Source organism: Cucurbita maxima, unplaced genomic scaffold, assembly GCF_002738345.1.
Source record: "Cucurbita maxima cultivar Rimu unplaced genomic scaffold, Cmax_1.0 Cma_Scf00008, whole genome shotgun sequence".
Classification (NCBI taxonomy): domain Eukaryota; kingdom Viridiplantae; phylum Streptophyta; class Magnoliopsida; order Cucurbitales; family Cucurbitaceae; genus Cucurbita; species Cucurbita maxima.
This window is the reverse complement of record NW_019272024.1, coordinates 1,901,012-1,917,658: the sequence shown is the minus strand read 5'-3', so window position 1 is coordinate 1,917,658 and position 16,647 is coordinate 1,901,012. Positions and strand designations below refer to the sequence as shown.

The 16,647-nt window shown below is 38.1% G+C and overlaps 3 protein-coding genes across 6 annotated transcripts in view; 1 reads left to right on the top strand and 2 right to left on the bottom strand.

The window, feature by feature from the left end:
• Positions 1–3,421, top strand: part of LOC111482945 (probable magnesium transporter NIPA4) — a 7,718-nt gene extending 4,297 nt beyond the window's left edge. The window contains exons 7-10 of one of the 2 annotated variants that reach the window (XR_002718284.1): positions 1,681–1,773; positions 2,087–2,192; positions 2,623–2,985; positions 3,166–3,421. Coding sequence is in view for 1 of the 2 variants with exons in the window: in XM_023128992.1 (XP_022984760.1) it covers positions 1,681–1,773; positions 2,087–2,192; positions 2,623–2,732 (309 nt within the window). In the remaining variant the exon portion in view is untranslated. Of the gene's footprint in view, positions 1–1,680; positions 1,774–2,086; positions 2,193–2,622 lie in introns of both variants that reach the window. The other variant, XM_023128992.1, reaches the window with a different exon arrangement.
• A 3,378-nt stretch (positions 3,422–6,799) lies between these two features.
• On the bottom strand, positions 6,800–12,487 carry LOC111483021 (uncharacterized protein At4g06598-like). Of its 3 annotated transcripts, XM_023129109.1 has the most exons (7): positions 12,274–12,487; positions 11,852–12,026; positions 11,595–11,665; positions 10,684–11,429; positions 9,090–9,165; positions 8,873–8,995; positions 7,435–7,493 (listed from the first exon to the last, which is right to left on the bottom strand). In XM_023129109.1, exons 2-6 carry the CDS (start codon positions 11,853–11,855, stop codon positions 8,906–8,908), a joined length of 987 nt encoding a protein of 328 aa, XP_022984877.1. In that variant the 5' UTR covers positions 11,856–12,026; positions 12,274–12,487; the 3' UTR covers positions 7,435–7,493; positions 8,873–8,905. The 3 variants fall into 3 exon arrangements, with proteins under 3 accessions (XP_022984876.1, XP_022984875.1, XP_022984877.1); XM_023129108.1 differs by lacking the exons at positions 11,852–12,026; positions 12,274–12,487 and having other exon boundaries at positions 6,800–7,493; positions 8,873–8,999; positions 10,684–10,875; positions 10,981–11,429; XM_023129107.1 differs by lacking the exons at positions 11,852–12,026; positions 12,274–12,487 and having other exon boundaries at positions 6,800–7,493; positions 8,873–8,999.
• A 438-nt stretch (positions 12,488–12,925) lies between these two features.
• Positions 12,926–16,623, bottom strand: LOC111483020 (magnesium transporter MRS2-4-like). The gene is made up of 4 exons (XM_023129106.1): positions 16,137–16,623; positions 14,824–15,242; positions 13,890–14,171; positions 12,926–13,427 (listed from the first exon to the last, which is right to left on the bottom strand). The coding sequence occupies exons 1-4, from the start codon at positions 16,480–16,482 to the stop codon at positions 13,149–13,151; spliced, it is 1,326 nt and encodes a 441-aa protein (XP_022984874.1). The 5' UTR covers positions 16,483–16,623; the 3' UTR covers positions 12,926–13,148.
• Between the last annotated feature and the right edge of the window lie 24 nt (positions 16,624–16,647).

Below are 16,647 nucleotides of genomic sequence, written 5' to 3'. Positions count from 1 at the left end.
GGGGGGGGGGGGGGGGGGGGGGGAGGGTGGTTCTGCGATTGAAATAACAGAATGTAAGCGATTTTAAGGAGGTGAAGTAACCCAAGGGTAGCTATAAAGTAGAAATTACTAGGTCCTGATTGTCAATGATCAAGAAAAAAAGAACCTTTGAGTGATAGATGAATGACTTTGCCAAATCCATCCACAGATAGAATAGAAGGGTGTGAACCCTTAAAGTGATTCATGAAGCTATCATAAAACACAAGTGTTCTTACTAAAGAAAACACCAAGAAAGATCATTTCATCAGTGAACCTTTATACTTGGAGGGATCAATATCAATACTGATGAGACTACTGTGGCAGTGGCAAGTGTTGTGCTGTCAAAATGAAGAACTTTCAATGTAGGTTTTGTTTAGTTCTTCCAGTTTGTTTTGCTATTCATGAGTGCGGAAGGATGTGGGTTGTTCAAAGTTATATGAAGGAATTGGTGCAGGGTTGACGTCTCCGTTGTTTAAGGACTTCTGTCTCTTTTGATTCCTCGTGGTTGTTAAGTGCATTTTCTCTTCCTTTTTTCATTTGTGCTTTTCGTTTGTTTTTTCCATTCATTTATTGTGGTATTGGGTTTTTGTACTTTCCTTCATCTCAATGGTAGAGAGGTTTCACTCTTTTGGTAATTGGAAAAGACTTGAGGAAAGCATATTTGGAACCAAGAGCGCCTCAAAAAAATCAACTTCTTCATCTGATCTATATGCGGCAAAGCAGGAAAGCAAACCTCACAAATGAGACAGTACGGAAAGCCTATCCAGACAAATATCTCCTAGCTGGTGCATCCTTTGCCACTTATTCTCTCTCTGTAACCGCCCAAGTAAATATTTTTCTTTTTGGACTTTCCCTTTTGGGCTTCCCCTCAAGGCTTTAAAACGCGTCTGCTAAGGATAGGTTTTCATACCGTTACAAGGAATGCTTCGTTCCCCTCTCCAACCGATGTGGGATCTCACAATCCCACCCCTCTTGAGGGCCCAGCGTCCTCGTTGGCACACCCCCCCGATGTCTGGCTTTGATACCATTTGTGACAACCCAAGCTTGTAGATATTGTCCTCTTTGGACTTTCCCTTTTGGACTTCCCTTCAAGGTTTTAAAACGCGTCTACCAGGGAGAGGTTTCCACCCCTTATAAAGAATGTTTTGTTCTCCTCTCCAACTAAGGTGGGATCTCACATTCTCTCGATGTGCTTTCGTGCCAAGTTGGTGGTCACTACCCTAAACATCTTTGAAATTCAACAGTGCTTTCCAAGAGTTGTTAGAGAGAGACTTATCCAGACTTTGCGCAGGAATCCTTTCAAGTGAAAGGTGAAAATTTATTGGATTGACATTTTCAGGTCCTTATGAGGCAAACTCAAGATAGTTGCGTGGACTCCTACCTAATGGATGTCCTTATTTGGAAAAGGGTGATTGGCCTAGCTTCCAAATAGTACTCTCTTTGCCAATTCGCTTGTAGACAAGCAAAAAGAAGTTGCATATATATATATTTTACCATTTTTATGCATGAGATTGGATGTGTTGGTGCTAGTTTATATATTTGGGTATTCTTGATTGAACTTATGTTTTCTTATGAATGTATATTTTCAATCGTTTTAAAGAATATATACCTTTTTTATATGATCTCATCTAGCCAACATATTTTTCCGCTCTATGTTTGCAGGCACTTGACACTTTTAATACAGCTGTTGTGTCACCGATATACTACGTTATGTTCACATCATTTACCATCTTGGCCAGTGTGATAATGTTTAAGGTATACCTGACTGCTGATTGTGGTTTCTTTAAACGTGTACAAAGTGATCGAAAATATTTTTGATCTGTTTAAAAAAAAAATTCCATAGCACATTACATTATGGGATCTTATCGATGAGAAATGTTTAGAGTTTTGCATGATTGTATATCCTTGCTTTCTTGCTTTGTCTGGTTGAGTAATGGTGTTTTTTGTTGCGTTCTAGCTAGGTGTTCTTCATATTTAAACGTATCTCTCTCTCTCTCTCTCTTAGATTATTGCCTCCACATATTTAAGTGTAGGTATTTTTCAACATCTTTTGAATTACTTCTTTCAGGACTGGGACAGGCAGAGCCCAACGCAGGTTGTGACGGAGATGTGTGGATTTGTAACCATTCTTTCTGGAACTTTTCTTCTTCATAAAACAAAGGACATGGCTGACGGTATGCCTCCTTAAAATTATGCTGTCATTTTCAGTTTGGTCCTTTCTTTTTCATCTTTGTTTATTTATAGCTTAGGTAGACACACTATACCCTCCCCCATTCTTGTTGTTTGGATAGCTGAGTATCAGAAGTCTCATTTAACGGCCCTCCCCCACTCATTTCCTTAGAGGCTTTGTCCACTCAAAGCCAGCACTAGGAGATAATAAGGTTTTAATTATTAAGTTTTCATCCTGACACGTAAAACCAAGACTCTGGTGTTTATCTCCAAACATCTCGAACACTTGGGATTCCCCCATCCCTATCAATAATTGTCTATACCGGGTTACATGTATACAAAAACAAACTGTCATTATTAGTACATTGATCATAGCTGTATATATCATTTTTCACAAATGTTGAATCTATTCCATAACTTTGCAAACTGATACAGGTCCATCGGCAAGCTTATCGATACGTCTCTCTAAGCATGTCGAAGAGGATGGGTTTTGTGGTGGAGAAGGTATTCCTCTCAGACGACAAGAATCCTCGAGGTTGCCTTGATCCTTTGAAAGTATGAGCATGTTCAGGTTTCATGTCGACATCAACTTGTATTCTATCACAAGTTTCTACCCCCTAGATGTTCCTTTTTGGATATAAGTAAAGATAGAAAGGTGAGAATTTTCTTTCACTTCCCATTCTGTCTCCCTAGACTTGACAATGGGGGTAATGCATATTGCCTTTGTACACAAGATCTTGCGACCCCACAAATCCCATATGAAAGATGCAAGCCAACAGAATTCTTTTTCATCAATTGGTAATACATATTGCCTCTCCCCATATATCAGAACTCGCTCGGTCTCTTTCTAAAATGCACATATATTGCTGTTCTTAGACCGTCTATTCAGCCATTTTCATTCTTAGTGTTTTGAAAATTGCCTTGGTTTTCTTCTTCATTCACATTTTAAATATGGGTTCGTGATGTTGTATCAAGCAGGAAGCACTTTTGAGGAGTGGGGTATGACTAGTTTAACCTAAACTCAAGAGCTCAAGGTGATTGTAATTTCCCGTTGTTTCTAAGCTTTGGTATATCTAAAACGTAAGTCTTCCCTTTGTTGCAATCCTCCAAGTTTAATCGGTTCTTTCCAGTAATTGAAAGTAGAACTGAAACAGAGCCAAGATTAGTCGTTAATCTGTATCATGGTTTAACATGGAGAAAAAGAATTAAAACATTTTTAGAAAGGATTACTAGGTGATGGATTTGTAAAGAAATGGTGATTTCATTGGCTCTCGATTGATCCATAAAAAAATTTGGCCCCTTTGGTGCCTATTCAGCTTCCTGCATTGTTGCCTCGAGTTAACAGCAACACCTAATGTGGTGTGTCCTTTACATTAAATTGCATCCGACTTGTTTTGAATCAAGATTTCTGGCTTCTCGGCTTTTTGGCATTTGCTTTAAGAGGTCAGAAACGGAGCACAATGTGCTAATTTGTAAATCACAGTTCTCACAGCAATGCTGCAATAGATGAATGGCCCCAACTTACCTGCAAACATGCCAATGCACCAACTGTTGAGGAGCATATCAAATTATTTGCATCTAAAGGCCTTCCCCATCACACGAACAAAGAGAAATTTCATGAATATCTAAGAGCTGATATATAAATATTTCAGTTCAACACGGGGCAGGGATACAAACCCAATGGTCGAGAGAGTACACTTTATGCGAGCTATGCTCACTTTGAGTATCTAAAAGCTGAAATATGTTTGCCTAAATCTAAGAAACATGGCCTTGGGGCATTGGCACAATGCAGACTAGTCATGAGAACAAGCAGCCATTTCCCGAAGTAACGAGAGCATCAAATAGTGTAGCTGATCCACATCGATAGGAGGAAAAAAAAAGTAAAATAAGAAAATATCCCAATTCCACCCAAGGAATAAGTTGCCTAAACTATTATAGGATGTTGTCTACACATAACTCAGGTATAAAAGCACCCCTGCTCTCTTAAAAGGTCGTTAATGAAGAGAAAGAAAAAGCCTCAGGAAGGAATAGGTTTTCTACTTCCTGAAAAGTTACAGCTGAACAATAATGTCCCATGTATAACCGTGATCTAAGGCCCTTTGGTAAAGTATCAAACTTCAACATCATTACAAACCATGTAATGCAGTAGGATCGAGACTAGGAGAGCTATATGCCTCTAGTGTAAACCAACGTGTTTATCCATTCTCCCCAACTAGAAAATGGGATGAACTTAGATTTTGGGAAGAGAGATGAATGGAGTGCTTTAACCTGGCCTTCTAGATTCCCCCGTTTGTCGCAGCTGTGACAAACAAAACAGAAAGGTGGCTAAACGGGACAACATTGAAACGTCTTGGGGACTTAAGGCCAATCAAAGGGAAGCTGGATACAAGGAATTGGGAGTCGGATCCGTCGGGTCTCTTTATTTGCTTATCTTTTTAGGAGTTTAAGCAGAACTATCACTCATTTGGATCTTCTTAGAAAATGCCCAAGAAAATCACCTTCTTTTGCTGGTCCACTTCTTACTGTTAGAAGGTTCAAAAGGTCTCATCTCAGTATCTACATGAATCCCTGAAGATGTGTATTATGTCAATACACAGTGAACTTCAAACGACCATTTATAAGGGTGTGGGTGTGGAAACCTTCCCCTAGCAGACGCGTTTTAAAGCCTTGAGGGAAAGCCCGAAAGGGAAAGTCCAAAGAGGACAATATCTGCTAGCGGTGGATCTGGGCCGATATAAAAACTTTGAACTAAAATCTAATTGTCCGAAATAGAATTCTGTTGATCGATTATATACATTTTTAACAACTTTCCAGCACAAATGCACCAAATAAACAAGTATAACTAGGAAATGTGGAAGTTTGATCTTCAGTAAATTCCTATTTACCTGGCAGGGATAAAGGAAAATTAAGAAGAAAAAATCAATCGATCGGGTACCTAAATAAACAAGCATAACTAGGAAATGTGAAAGTTTGGTGATTCTCGAGAACAAATTTTAGGGGCTGAAAGTGAGAGTAGAATATACACCAGCTGGATGAGAATTAAATAGTTCATACGAAACCATAACTTAACAGAAAAGCTTTCCTTCAACTCTAATCATGAAGACATCATTCGAGACCGAGCAACCTATTGGGAAAAAAAAAGAAGATTGGTCTTCGGAACATGGGGAATAAGCTTTATCTCTAAATATCATATTAGAAATACATGGAAACACATCTCAATTTCCAAAAACAAATGAACGATAGTTCAAATCAACAAAAATTATACAAAACTCTTGCGCACAGATACAGACCTCAGTAAGCTATCCGAAAATTCCCAAATCAAGGATTACAATACTTGGTCCAAGTACGCCGCTCAACGAACCAAGCATGAGGAGGAAAGAAAACAAGATCATAATTATAAAACCAAATGTTTACCACATCGAGGAATCAAACCGGAAAGCTTTTCTGTTTTCTTGCTTGATTCATGTTTTGTTCGATCCCTCGGAGAAAGCAGATTATGGATAATTCAAAGGAAAGAAAAAACTCTAAGCACAAAACAGAAAGAATATAATATAGCATTCCAGAGTTTTTCGTTAAGAGATACAGTAAAACAGAATAAAAAAAAAAGATATTCCAATCCAATCCTTCGATCCTCCGATTCATGCAAATGATTCGAACGAACAACATCGAATATCGAACGTCGAACATCGACGAACAGCCTAAAAACGTGAGATTCTTTCGTCGCAGATTCCTCGGGAAACAAACTCAAAGAAAAATCTTAACCTAAACTTACTTGTGAGGAAGAACGATGCTTTGGAGAAACAAGCTTGAATGTCGCACGCCTCCTCCTTGCAGGGTTCTTTGCTCGGCTGAGGCATTTCTCGATCTCTCTCCCTCCTCTCGCGATGACCAACAAATTATTATATATGAATTGAAAAATAATAATAATAGTACTCCAGAAAAATCCACGTGGAGATCTTGGCTACTTTATAAAATAATTTTAAAATTGTTAAGATCCATTTTATTACATTCAAAATCAGTTTGAAAAACATGTTTTTTTAATCGTTAAAGAACAATTTTAATGGTATAATAATTACATCCAAAACTACTAATAGGAGTGTATATGAGTTTGGTTGAGAAAACTTTATGGACCAACCCATAACTTCGGGTTAGTTGCAACTCAAGTAACCTGAAATTATATCACAATCTAACCTGACTCAACCCTTTACTTTTTAGTTAGATTAGATTAGGTTGTCGGGTTGTTCAAATTGATACCAGTTAGCTACACATAAAGAATTATATGGAAGTACTTTAAGAAATGAATGAAGGTGTTGACGTGAGGGACATTTTGTCTTGTATACAAAGGGTGTGACGTCTAGTTTGCAAGGGACATGGAGTGTCGTTCGTGAGGATAACCTTCACTTTTAGAAGCAAGAATTAACATGATCATGTCACTGGAGACAATACCAAATCCTGCAAATGAATCGTTACAAAAAAATTCTTAAACTTCCAGCTAAAAATTTTGATTTTGGATCTAAGAGGACCTCGATCGAACAATATTTATCCAATATCATCTATTAGATCAAGTGTTGTTTCTTTTTTTCTTCAATAGAAGAGTGTAGGAAGCATTCCATGAGTGAATCAAGGATTTCATTGGAAATCACATCAGTTATTTCTCACCATAATGCATTACAGGTACTGAATGTCTGTCCAAACAGCACAGAAGAGAGTGAATTTTTTGGATGAAACAAAAAAAAAAAAAGAAAAAAATGGTGCTTACTAATGTGGATTATAATTGATTAGACGACATAATACAGTACATACAGATACCACCACCTCCGGTAGGCCACACAACCCATGTAGAACAAACAAAACAACGGCAATGACCACCAGGTGCATGCATACATATGAAGATGTTAACTCCAGAAAAGCCAGGAAACAGCGGCAAAGAATTAAAAGGCAGAGAGCAGGGACACAGACAGGTACCAACACTGGAAGAGATCAGCAGCAGCAGCGTCTTGCACAACGGGATGATCGTTTTCGTTCACCAATTCGGCAAAAATTACCCAGGCACAACACTTGTGAAGCCAAACCAGAAACCTAACTGCGCACTGGACCTGTTACCGGGTCACGACTTGAACCAGAATCCTTTTGCTTCAAAGAAAGATTGGCAAATTGATTGTCGAGGTCTTTGCTCGAACTACGTCGATGACTAGAAGAGGGTCGTAGTGGTTGAGGTTGTTGCTGCTGCTGATGTTGCTGCTGATGTTGCTGCTGGTGCATAGCTCTTAACCTTCCAATCTCCCTCTCCAGTACTTCCTGCTCCACTGGACATAGTTCATCTCTTAGCTTTCTTGTAGAAATAAGAGGAAATTGTACTACAAATAACATGGCATCCAAGAGTTCTTTCAAAGCATGGAATTGTCTACAAAGTGGCAACTCTTTTATGATGTTAATACTAGTGCATATGGTTTTCCCAACTAAGTTCGACATTAGCACCCAACAAATATTAATGAGGGTTTCATAAAAGATACACAATTAAGTTCAACCGTTCAATAAAACCGAAGGAAAAGGTCGGTTACAAATGCATCTGGAAAATAATAGTTAGGAAGTCACCGTCAAGAAGGGAAAACAATACTAGGACTCCTACAAGCCGAGCCAATGACTCGATGGTCTTCTCAATATGCACCACAAACTCCACTTAAGAAAGCAAATATAGGCATTTGTTCCAAGCTAAACGTCAATGTAAAGTGATGAGATCATGAGTAGAGGGTAAGTCACTAGTCACCATGTATGAAGATTATTAAAGAAATCGCTAGTCAATGTAGCAAATCTATCTTGATCAACAATATCAATGAAGATAAGACAAGAATTGTAATGGAGTTACTCATATGCGATAAATCAGGACAGTTCTCAGTTCACATGCAAGTGTAATATCAAGTTTAGATCACCAAGTTTGAACACTTTTAAAATTATTTACTAACTTGTTTATGCATGCATTCCAAACACATAATTTCAGAAATATAAAGATAAACATATTTTAAATGGGTCCCAGTACTTTTGTTGTAGTATGATTTTAGTTCCTACACCTTCATATGTTTCAACTTGGTTTATATACTTGAGAACAAAATTTACCAACACTCCTTGCATGTCTATCTCTTGCTGATGTAAGGATCCACATAGCATCATATCAGATTACAAATGATGTCACATCATTCAAGTACACGAACTAAAATGAAATAAATTAAAATACAAGAATAAAATAGGGACTAAAGATCTAACCTGTTTAATTAGTGTTCTATAAGAAAGCCCATAGGAGGTTTTTTTTTTTTTTTTTCTTTGGGATTATTTGGATTTGGCTTTGGCTTGATTTCTTATCTATTTCTCATCGAATGAAATTCCTTGCTCGGTTTCATTATCAAAAGATAGACAGATACAGAAATCATTTACTGGGAAAGAATACCCTTCCTTAGTCTCTTTCTAGCCCATCATAATTCTGTCAAAAAGTTCTATGTAATAGTACCATGAAGTTTGTTTGTAGATAAATACCACAGTTAATGATTCAAGTAAAAAATACTTCTATATCGAATCTACCTACACACTTACATATTTACCTGTGTATCAAATCTATCTACCTACTTCCCTGTATAAATATGTATCTATCAATCTACACAGAAAAAGAGACGACTCGTGAATAGGAGCTTACAGTATTTAATTAGCTGCTCTTGAGCTAAATTCTCTAACCGCTGCTTGAGAGCATTGTTTTCCATGCTAAGAATAAGATGCTGCTGGTTGAGAAATTCAAGCTCAGCTGAGACTTCAGAGCCCTCTGCCTATGGAATAACAAATGTTGAGGTGATATTTGACCTTTTACATCAACTGTATGAACCTACTAATTCATAATTTCAGCATCCAATACTGACCTGCAGAGCTTGTACTTTCCTTTCAAGCTCAGCTATATATTGAAGTTTCCGAACCCTTGAACGCTGAGCAAATTGTCTGTATCATTTGATTTCAAAATTAAATCAAATGGAAGTCGTAAATGCAATTAACAGGAGGTTTCCACTCGTAAATAAAGGAACCACATTATTAAGTATTAATAAAACTATCCCAATGTCAGATTAATGAAAACAAGCAATATATAGCATAATAAATAATGGGACATGAAATGTACAAAAATTCTATGTTTTGATCAGCAAGATAGGGATAGTTAGCACGAGAACGAAATGTACTGCACTGTCATTATTTTCATTGTTGTCACTTCATTCTAAGTAAGATTATGAACCAATGGAAAACACGTTTTCAATGTACTTCTTCAGTTTAAGATATTGATCAGGACCACGCAACATTTCATAATCCACAAACTCAAATGATATTTCACATTTAAGTCTTGCGGCCAAAAAAATTTACTAGTGACCACATAATGGAATCCAACGACCTCTACTGTGGCATCCATCACTGTGAAATTTCAATCATAGAGTCCAAGTAAGGACAATATCAAGTTATTCAAAGAAATGTCCTTATTTTCCATCTTATGGTCACACCACTAGAATTAGGAGGTGTCATCTCCCTTTGTGTGTCTTATTCTTCTTTGAAGTGAAAGGTTGGCACTATCTTTCTCTCTTTCTCTTTTTTGACATTCGTGAGTGTCCAAGCCAGCTTACACACCTCGACTATTCTCACAAGCCTAACACTACAAGAATACCTTGACTATTCTCACAAGCCTAACACTACAAGAATTGGGCACCTAAGAAACTCGTAGAATAATAAATTCAAGGTTGTGGTCACCTTGGATTGAACCTCATTCCCCTTCAGTCTTATATTATACTCATGACCCTTACCACTAGGTCAACCCATTATGTTTGTTATAAATTTCTTTCTCTAATAAAAGAAATCCGTGTTTTCAAACTTTTTGAGGCACAGTTCGACTCTGATGAAATATCATAAAACCTGAAACCCAGAATTTAACCATGCTGCTTGAGTTTAAGCTCTATAGTAACTGTTCACTCGTTGACAGGAGAAAATATGAAAATTATATTGAAGAGGGAAAAAAAAATAGGAATGTTCTAACACAATTGATGCTTAGTGCATTAAAAAAGAAATTGTAGAAATTCAACTCATTAAAGTCGTTTGCCCCTACACCAGGTTGAAAGATTATAGATGATGATAAGGGTTGGAAGACAGAAATAGTATCTAGGTGTGGAGATTTGATATTGGGTATCCTTAAAAAAAAATAATGCATAACATAAAAATAAAGCCATAAAATACCAGATAAAATATTGTCCAATAAGACTGGGTTTTATAAAACACTTCACGGCATAGATAAAAAAACATCAATGAATTATAAACATCTAAAAGAATTTAAAATACAGTTCCAAGTAGTAAGCAGAAAAAAATGGGAAGAGAAAAATAAGGCTGGGGATATTCAACTAAAACAAGCACTCTTGGTCAAGATGTTAACCAAGTTTCAGTATATATATGCAGATACTAAAATAAAGTAAAGCATCATATACATACTGTTTGGCGCGTTTATTTTCTGTATCAGACGCAGATGATTTTCCATGAGAAGCATCTTTCCTTTCAGAAGAGACTTTTGGATTGTGTGAACCAGACTCAACTAGATCCTGTTTTTCACTAGCTGTAGAAGGCAAACCATCTGCTTCTTGCGGAGCGCTTAATGGTGCTGAGGTATGAATAACAATGTTCTCCCTGGGAGAATGAAGAGCAATAGGATTATTCATGGTAGATAAAGATGATTCCCACACCCTATTCTTCTGTTTTGTTACATTCGCTTCAGTATAGAATGAAGCATGCCTTGCATCCCTTTGATGATCAAATTCTTGAGATAACCATGAGTGTCCAGGAATTGCATTTGCATATTTGAAATCTTCTTGCGTGATACTATCAAAATTAACATTGGCAGCATCTGTATATGCAAAGGAGTCACTCGACGAACGTCGATGACCAACTCTGCGAACAGGGGTCTCTGGCTCATTGAGGAGATCATCAAGCCAAGAAGGCTGCTCCTCTATTAAAATGCTTTCGGAAGAAGTTCTTTGATGGTAGCTGTTACCATCTCGTGGTCTCTGAACAGCTTTTGCACCGATAACAGTGTTAGGAACAAATTCAGTATATGATGGAGAAACGCTCGGAAAGGGACTTTTGGGAGGGAGTAGTGCATGTTTCCCAGAACTCATAAAATTTCTGACGTTGGATGACCCTTTAGAATTCTCCATATAAAGAAATACGAGAAACTCCTTTTCCTGTAACATGATAAGAACTATTTCAGAACAAGACAGACATGGTCGATAGATTAAGGTTAAGAAGCAACAAAAAGGGCAGTCCAAGAAACATCTGCAAACACAATTAGAACTTTTTTCAGCTATGCTAAAACAATGTATTGCTTTTATCTACATTGTGCCACGTACACGTTTATGCTGCTCGCTCGAACGCAAATCAATTCGCTGAAACAATGAACTAACTATGCCACCAAGTGTTACTAAACAACAGAGGACAATCGATAGCAGATCAGCCAAAAAACATCAAATAGTAAGGGAGCTGTACACCAAAACTTTACAAATTATGAAAAATTGGGAGTAGCTAATTTAGAAAGAAAACAAAGGGAAACTCGTCCAAACAAAAAAGATCAAATGAAAATTGAAATCTTACACAACCATACCCTTACCCATTTAACTAAAAACTAGGCAGAGAAGATTGATATCAACCATTATCTCCTCCACTAAACAGATACATCGGGTGATTCTGTAAAATAAGATTTTCAAGGCTCCAGCCTCAAGAAAAAGATGTAAAAGCCTCCCCTTCAATTCCCTCCCACATTTTCTCAGCAACCAAAATAAAACCTGAAGGATACATAAAAAAACTCAAATCCTATTGAAAGAACAGTTTCAGAAAGGAAGAGAATCAAACAAAAACCCGAGATTTGAAGGGCCGACGAGACAACTGGCGAACAATTTGCATAAAATCAGAACAAATTCGAGAAAGTGGAAGCGGAAAAATGGGAAACAATTCCTCTATTATGTAGAAACAGAAGGAAAACATAAGAGAGAGAGAGAGAGAGAGAGAGAGAAAGATAGGAAAAGAACAAACCTCTGTGGCGATTGAAGAACGAAGATCTTCGAAGCGTAACGCGAACAGGGAACGAATTCAAAGCGAAAATGTTCTCAGAAATTTTACCTTTTCTCTAGGGTTTGGATTTTCACCCCACCTTTCAAGATGCTGAGCTCTCTCTCTCTCTCTCTCTCTCTCTCTCTCTCTCTCTCTCTCCTCCTCCTCCTCTCTCTGTCTGAGACTGAAATTAAGTGGGTGCAGATGCCGGAAGCTTAGATTGAAAAACAACAAAATTAAATTATACTAATTATCAAAATAATAATTATTATTTATTATTTATTATTATAAAAATAAATAAATAAAAGATTTATACATTTTCATGTCCAGCTTTTGTTGTCTCTATACCTAACTGGCCAACTCAGTTTTTACTTTTCTTTTCTTTTTTCCTTTTTTTTTTAATATTTTTTTGTTAAATTATAAGTTTATTTCTCGAGTTTTCACGTCTATACTATCGCGTCATCATTTTGTCTTTATCTGTTTATATTATGAACTTAAAAGTAGTAATTTTTGTCATAATAAATTTTCGTTGATATTTTCATCAACGTCATCATAAGATATGAATTTTAACATTTACAATATACGCTACAAATTAGATAGAAACGTAAGAAAAAAACGACAAAAAAATGTCACCAATGTAAATATAATATCAGCCATAAGTGTTCTATTCATAAATATATTGATATTTTTTCGAAAATTTTGTAAACTTAGTATGCAATACAGAGGAGGTATCAAATAGTAACCAAATGGGCTATCAGCTTATGGCATTCTGTGATGACTGATGCAAAATAAACATACAAGAACTCGTTTTATTGATCTAAAACACGAGCTCGAACATGCTGAACGACGAGGTGAAATCACGAACCAAGAAGCTTCTTCCATCTTGCATACCCAAAAATTAGCAGGAAAATCAACAAACACCCTGCTGAAGCACCTCCAACAAAGTACTCGAATATCCCGTTCGTCTCGTACAATATACAAGGGATGTTCATACCAAACAACCCGGCGATTAAGGTTTCGACAGCTATGGCAAATGAAGCAATGGTCAGTGTCAACTGAAACTGAATGAGTTCGTTTCTTTGACTGTCAAGTTGAATGTTGACGTAATCCTCGGTGTCGTCGATATATTCCCTAACCTGCATGCGTCGAGACAAGGTTAATACAAGTCTCAAACTCGACCCTAAACTAAAACAACTTTTGAAACAAGTGCTTTTGGCAGTAAAGAACGCGTATTAACAAAGCGCTTTAAATACTTTTCGACTTTTTTTAAAGGCATCTTTGTATTATTCTCAAGACTTTTAGCAGAGCCAAAAGCATTACCAAAGTAAATAGCCCAGAAACATAGCCTAAAGGCTGGAACAAGTTACTTTCTTGACATTATGGTTATCTTCAGCCACAAGGCTCACAACTACAGCCATTGTAATTTGCAGTAAGATTCATGTTCACATGGGGCTCACAACTACAAAGATGACTAATGGGTAGTAATTTACGACCCCTGCACCCGAACGAAATAAAATCAGAGAGAACGATGACATTGTTCGTGTTGTTGCCAGATTAGGGAATTTAATCATGATATGATGAAGAAACTTAGATCTCACCGATAATATCCTGTTACGAGTCCCATCCAACTGCATAAAGTATGCCTCGAGCAACATTTCCAGATCCTCTACGTCATTGTCATCCGAAAGATTGCTGGTTACTGCACTTCCGCTCCTGGTGGAACTAAGTCGACGCAGATGAGGAACGGTGGCAGTGGTGCTGTTGGAAGCGACTACTCCCAGCGAAGCATCGGACTGCTGATTCTGCATCCATTTTCTTGTCAAATATAGTTGTCCCATATCTTCATTATCATCTAATAGATGTTCTATCTCGTCCCGCACCTGCAATCATAAAATCTAAGAGTTCTATCAAAAATTGTACAAGTACAAAAAGACTTAGAGCTGTTCATTTTCTAAATCTAAGAAAGTTTTTGATCGGACTGGACAAATAGGTGTTTTAGCCTTTGTCACGGTTGTAAAACGTGTCTACTAGGGAGAAGTTTCCACACCTTTATAACGAATGCTTCGTTCCCCTCTCCAACCAATGTGGGATCTCACAATCCACTCCCCCCTTGGGGGCCCAGCGTCCTTGCTAGCACACCGCTCGGTGTCTAGCCCTGATACCATTTGTAATAGCCCAAGTCCACCGCTAGCAGATATTGTCTGCTTTGGTCCATTACGTATCTCCATCAACTTTACGGTTTTAAAACACGTCTACTAGGGAGAGGTTTTCACACCCTTATAAGGAATGTTTCATTTCCATTTTCAACCGATGTGGGATCTCACATCAAGACACTGCATGTCCTAGGTATTCCAACTTCAACAACCTAAAACAATTTTTAACCATTTACGAGATTTAAGAAACATAGCATTAATACGAAGAAAACACCTCGAATTGAATATAATTAATTAAAAAGGAGCAAAACATTATTAAGGGAAACAAAAACAATTAGAATTGTAAAGAGATTATAGAAAGAATAGGAATTGAGCACACCTTCTGAACGCGTGCAAGAATACGAGTAAGATTACTTTTCAAGCTCCTCACACGTTCTAGATTCTTGGTGCTGACATTCATAGCCAGTTCGTCCAGGACAGGATAAGCATCTCTCTCAAGGTCTTTCACGGTGGAATCTAAGTATATGCAAACAACCTCCAACGCAATTTCAAGAACTTGAAACTCGAACGGCAGCTCATACTGCTCATCAACAGCTTCGGAAACTGGCAACTGCTTTCCTCCTCTCGAAACATTAACATCATTTTCAACTTGAGATGAACTCATCTTAGCAAGTAGCTTCCTTAGCTTATCCACAAATGGAATAACCTCTTGGCAAAGAGGGTCAAGTAGTAGAACTTCTTCAGCAGTAACTATAGCTTTTATGAATTCTAAACTAACGACCATGGCCTTTTCCCTGGCTACAAGAATACCAAAGAGATTCAGAACAGAATTCTAGACTTCACCTAGGGACGAACATTCATGAATTTTCGAAGACAACCCTGAGTTCATGGTTCCTCAAATTTAAACTCTGAAAAAAAAGTGGAAAACAAGAGCAAGCAAATCAAGAAAATAGGTGCACGCATGATCAAGAGATGGCTTAAAAATTACTCGTTGTTTATGGTTTCTTACAATGAACAAAGAACATGAACAGACTATTTGAGATGGAATGCCAAAACGTTTGCACATGACATTACTTCTTCAAACTCTAGCTTTTCTTCCCATGTTTCTCTATCATTTGAAGAAGAAAAAGCCAACTAAAATTGTTTTACTAAGCCTACCGCTAGCAGATATTGTCCGATTTAGCGTGTTACATATCGCCATTAGTCTCACAGTTTTTAAAACGCGTTTGCAAGAGAGAGGTTTCTACACCCTTATAAGGAATGCTTTGTTCCCCTTTCCAACCAATGTGAGATCTCACAATCCACCTTCCGTTGGGGGACCGCGTCCTCGCTAGCACACCGCCCGGTGATTGACTCTAATGCAATTGGTAACAGCTCAAGCCCACCGCTAGCATATATTGTTTGTTCGCTTTGACTTGTTACATATCGTCGTCAGCCTCACGGTTTTTAAAACGTGTATGCTAGGGAGAGGTTTCACACCCTTAAGGAATGTTTCATTCCCTTCTCCAACCAATGTGGGATCTCACACATTCTTTTTTTAGAAGAAAAAAACCAGTTGTTTAGCTTCCAGCGACTCTCCCACGTTAGAAGTAGTCGAAATGGGCAACAAGATACAAAGATAGGCCACAAACAGCACTTCTACAGAGTAAACCCATAGTTCAAAACTGATTGCAGAGTAAAATATAAACTTACCGAGTATGTTGGAGGATTGTGAGAAAATAGGACCAAGAATCCTCAAATCCCTGGCCGGAATTGCAGCACGCCGGATTATGGCGCTCTTGTCCCACTCTATAAGCTCCGTCTGCCCCCACCTGTCAAGACGCATCCACAGCCTAGCTCCTCCAGCCTTCTTCTTCACCTTTCCCATGGCCCCACCACCACCACCACCGACCAAGCCGCTGCCATTATTGTTAATGGGAGGAGAGCAGATGCCAGTCTGCGGAGGTGGCTGAGGCAATGGGGACAGTGATGACTGAGCCGCCTTCTTACGGCGGCGACGACTACTGCTCCGGCAAAAAGAACATGGTATTTTGCCCATTTTCTTTCGCTCACCACTCCCCTCCTTCTCTCGTGCTAAACACCCTTAAAATTCCAAGTTCTTCTGATCCCTCTCTTTCGAACTTTGAGGGAACGATCGCCAAATTTCTCAACTCTGTGACCTTAAACTCTTACTGCCGCCCCCCCCCCCCCCCCCCCCCCCCCC

What these genes read in the sequence shown, in the direction of transcription:
- LOC111483021 (XM_023129107.1), bottom strand. Translation starts at nt 11,402, where the DNA reads ATGGAGAATTCTAAAGGGTCATCCAACGTCAGAAATTTTATGAGTTCT. An exon ending in GGAAAGTACAAGCTCTGCAG is followed by an intron (nt 9,000 to 9,089) that starts GTCAGTATTGGA and finishes GTTATTCCATAG; the next exon opens with GCAGAGGGCTCTGAAGTCTC. An exon ending in AGAGCAGCTAATTAAATACT is followed by an intron (nt 7,494 to 8,872) that starts GTAAGCTCCTAT and finishes AACTATGTCCAG; the next exon opens with TGGAGCAGGAAGTACTGGAG.
- LOC111483020 (XM_023129106.1), bottom strand. Translation starts at nt 16,482, where the DNA reads ATGGGCAAAATACCATGTTCTTTTTGCCGGAGCAGTAGTCGTCGCCGC. An exon ending in TTCTTGCACGCGTTCAGAAG is followed by an intron (nt 14,172 to 14,823) that starts GTGTGCTCAATT and finishes TTATGATTGCAG; the next exon opens with GTGCGGGACGAGATAGAACA. An exon ending in CTCGTAACAGGATATTATCG is followed by an intron (nt 13,428 to 13,889) that starts GTGAGATCTAAG and finishes CGACGCATGCAG; the next exon opens with GTTAGGGAATATATCGACGA.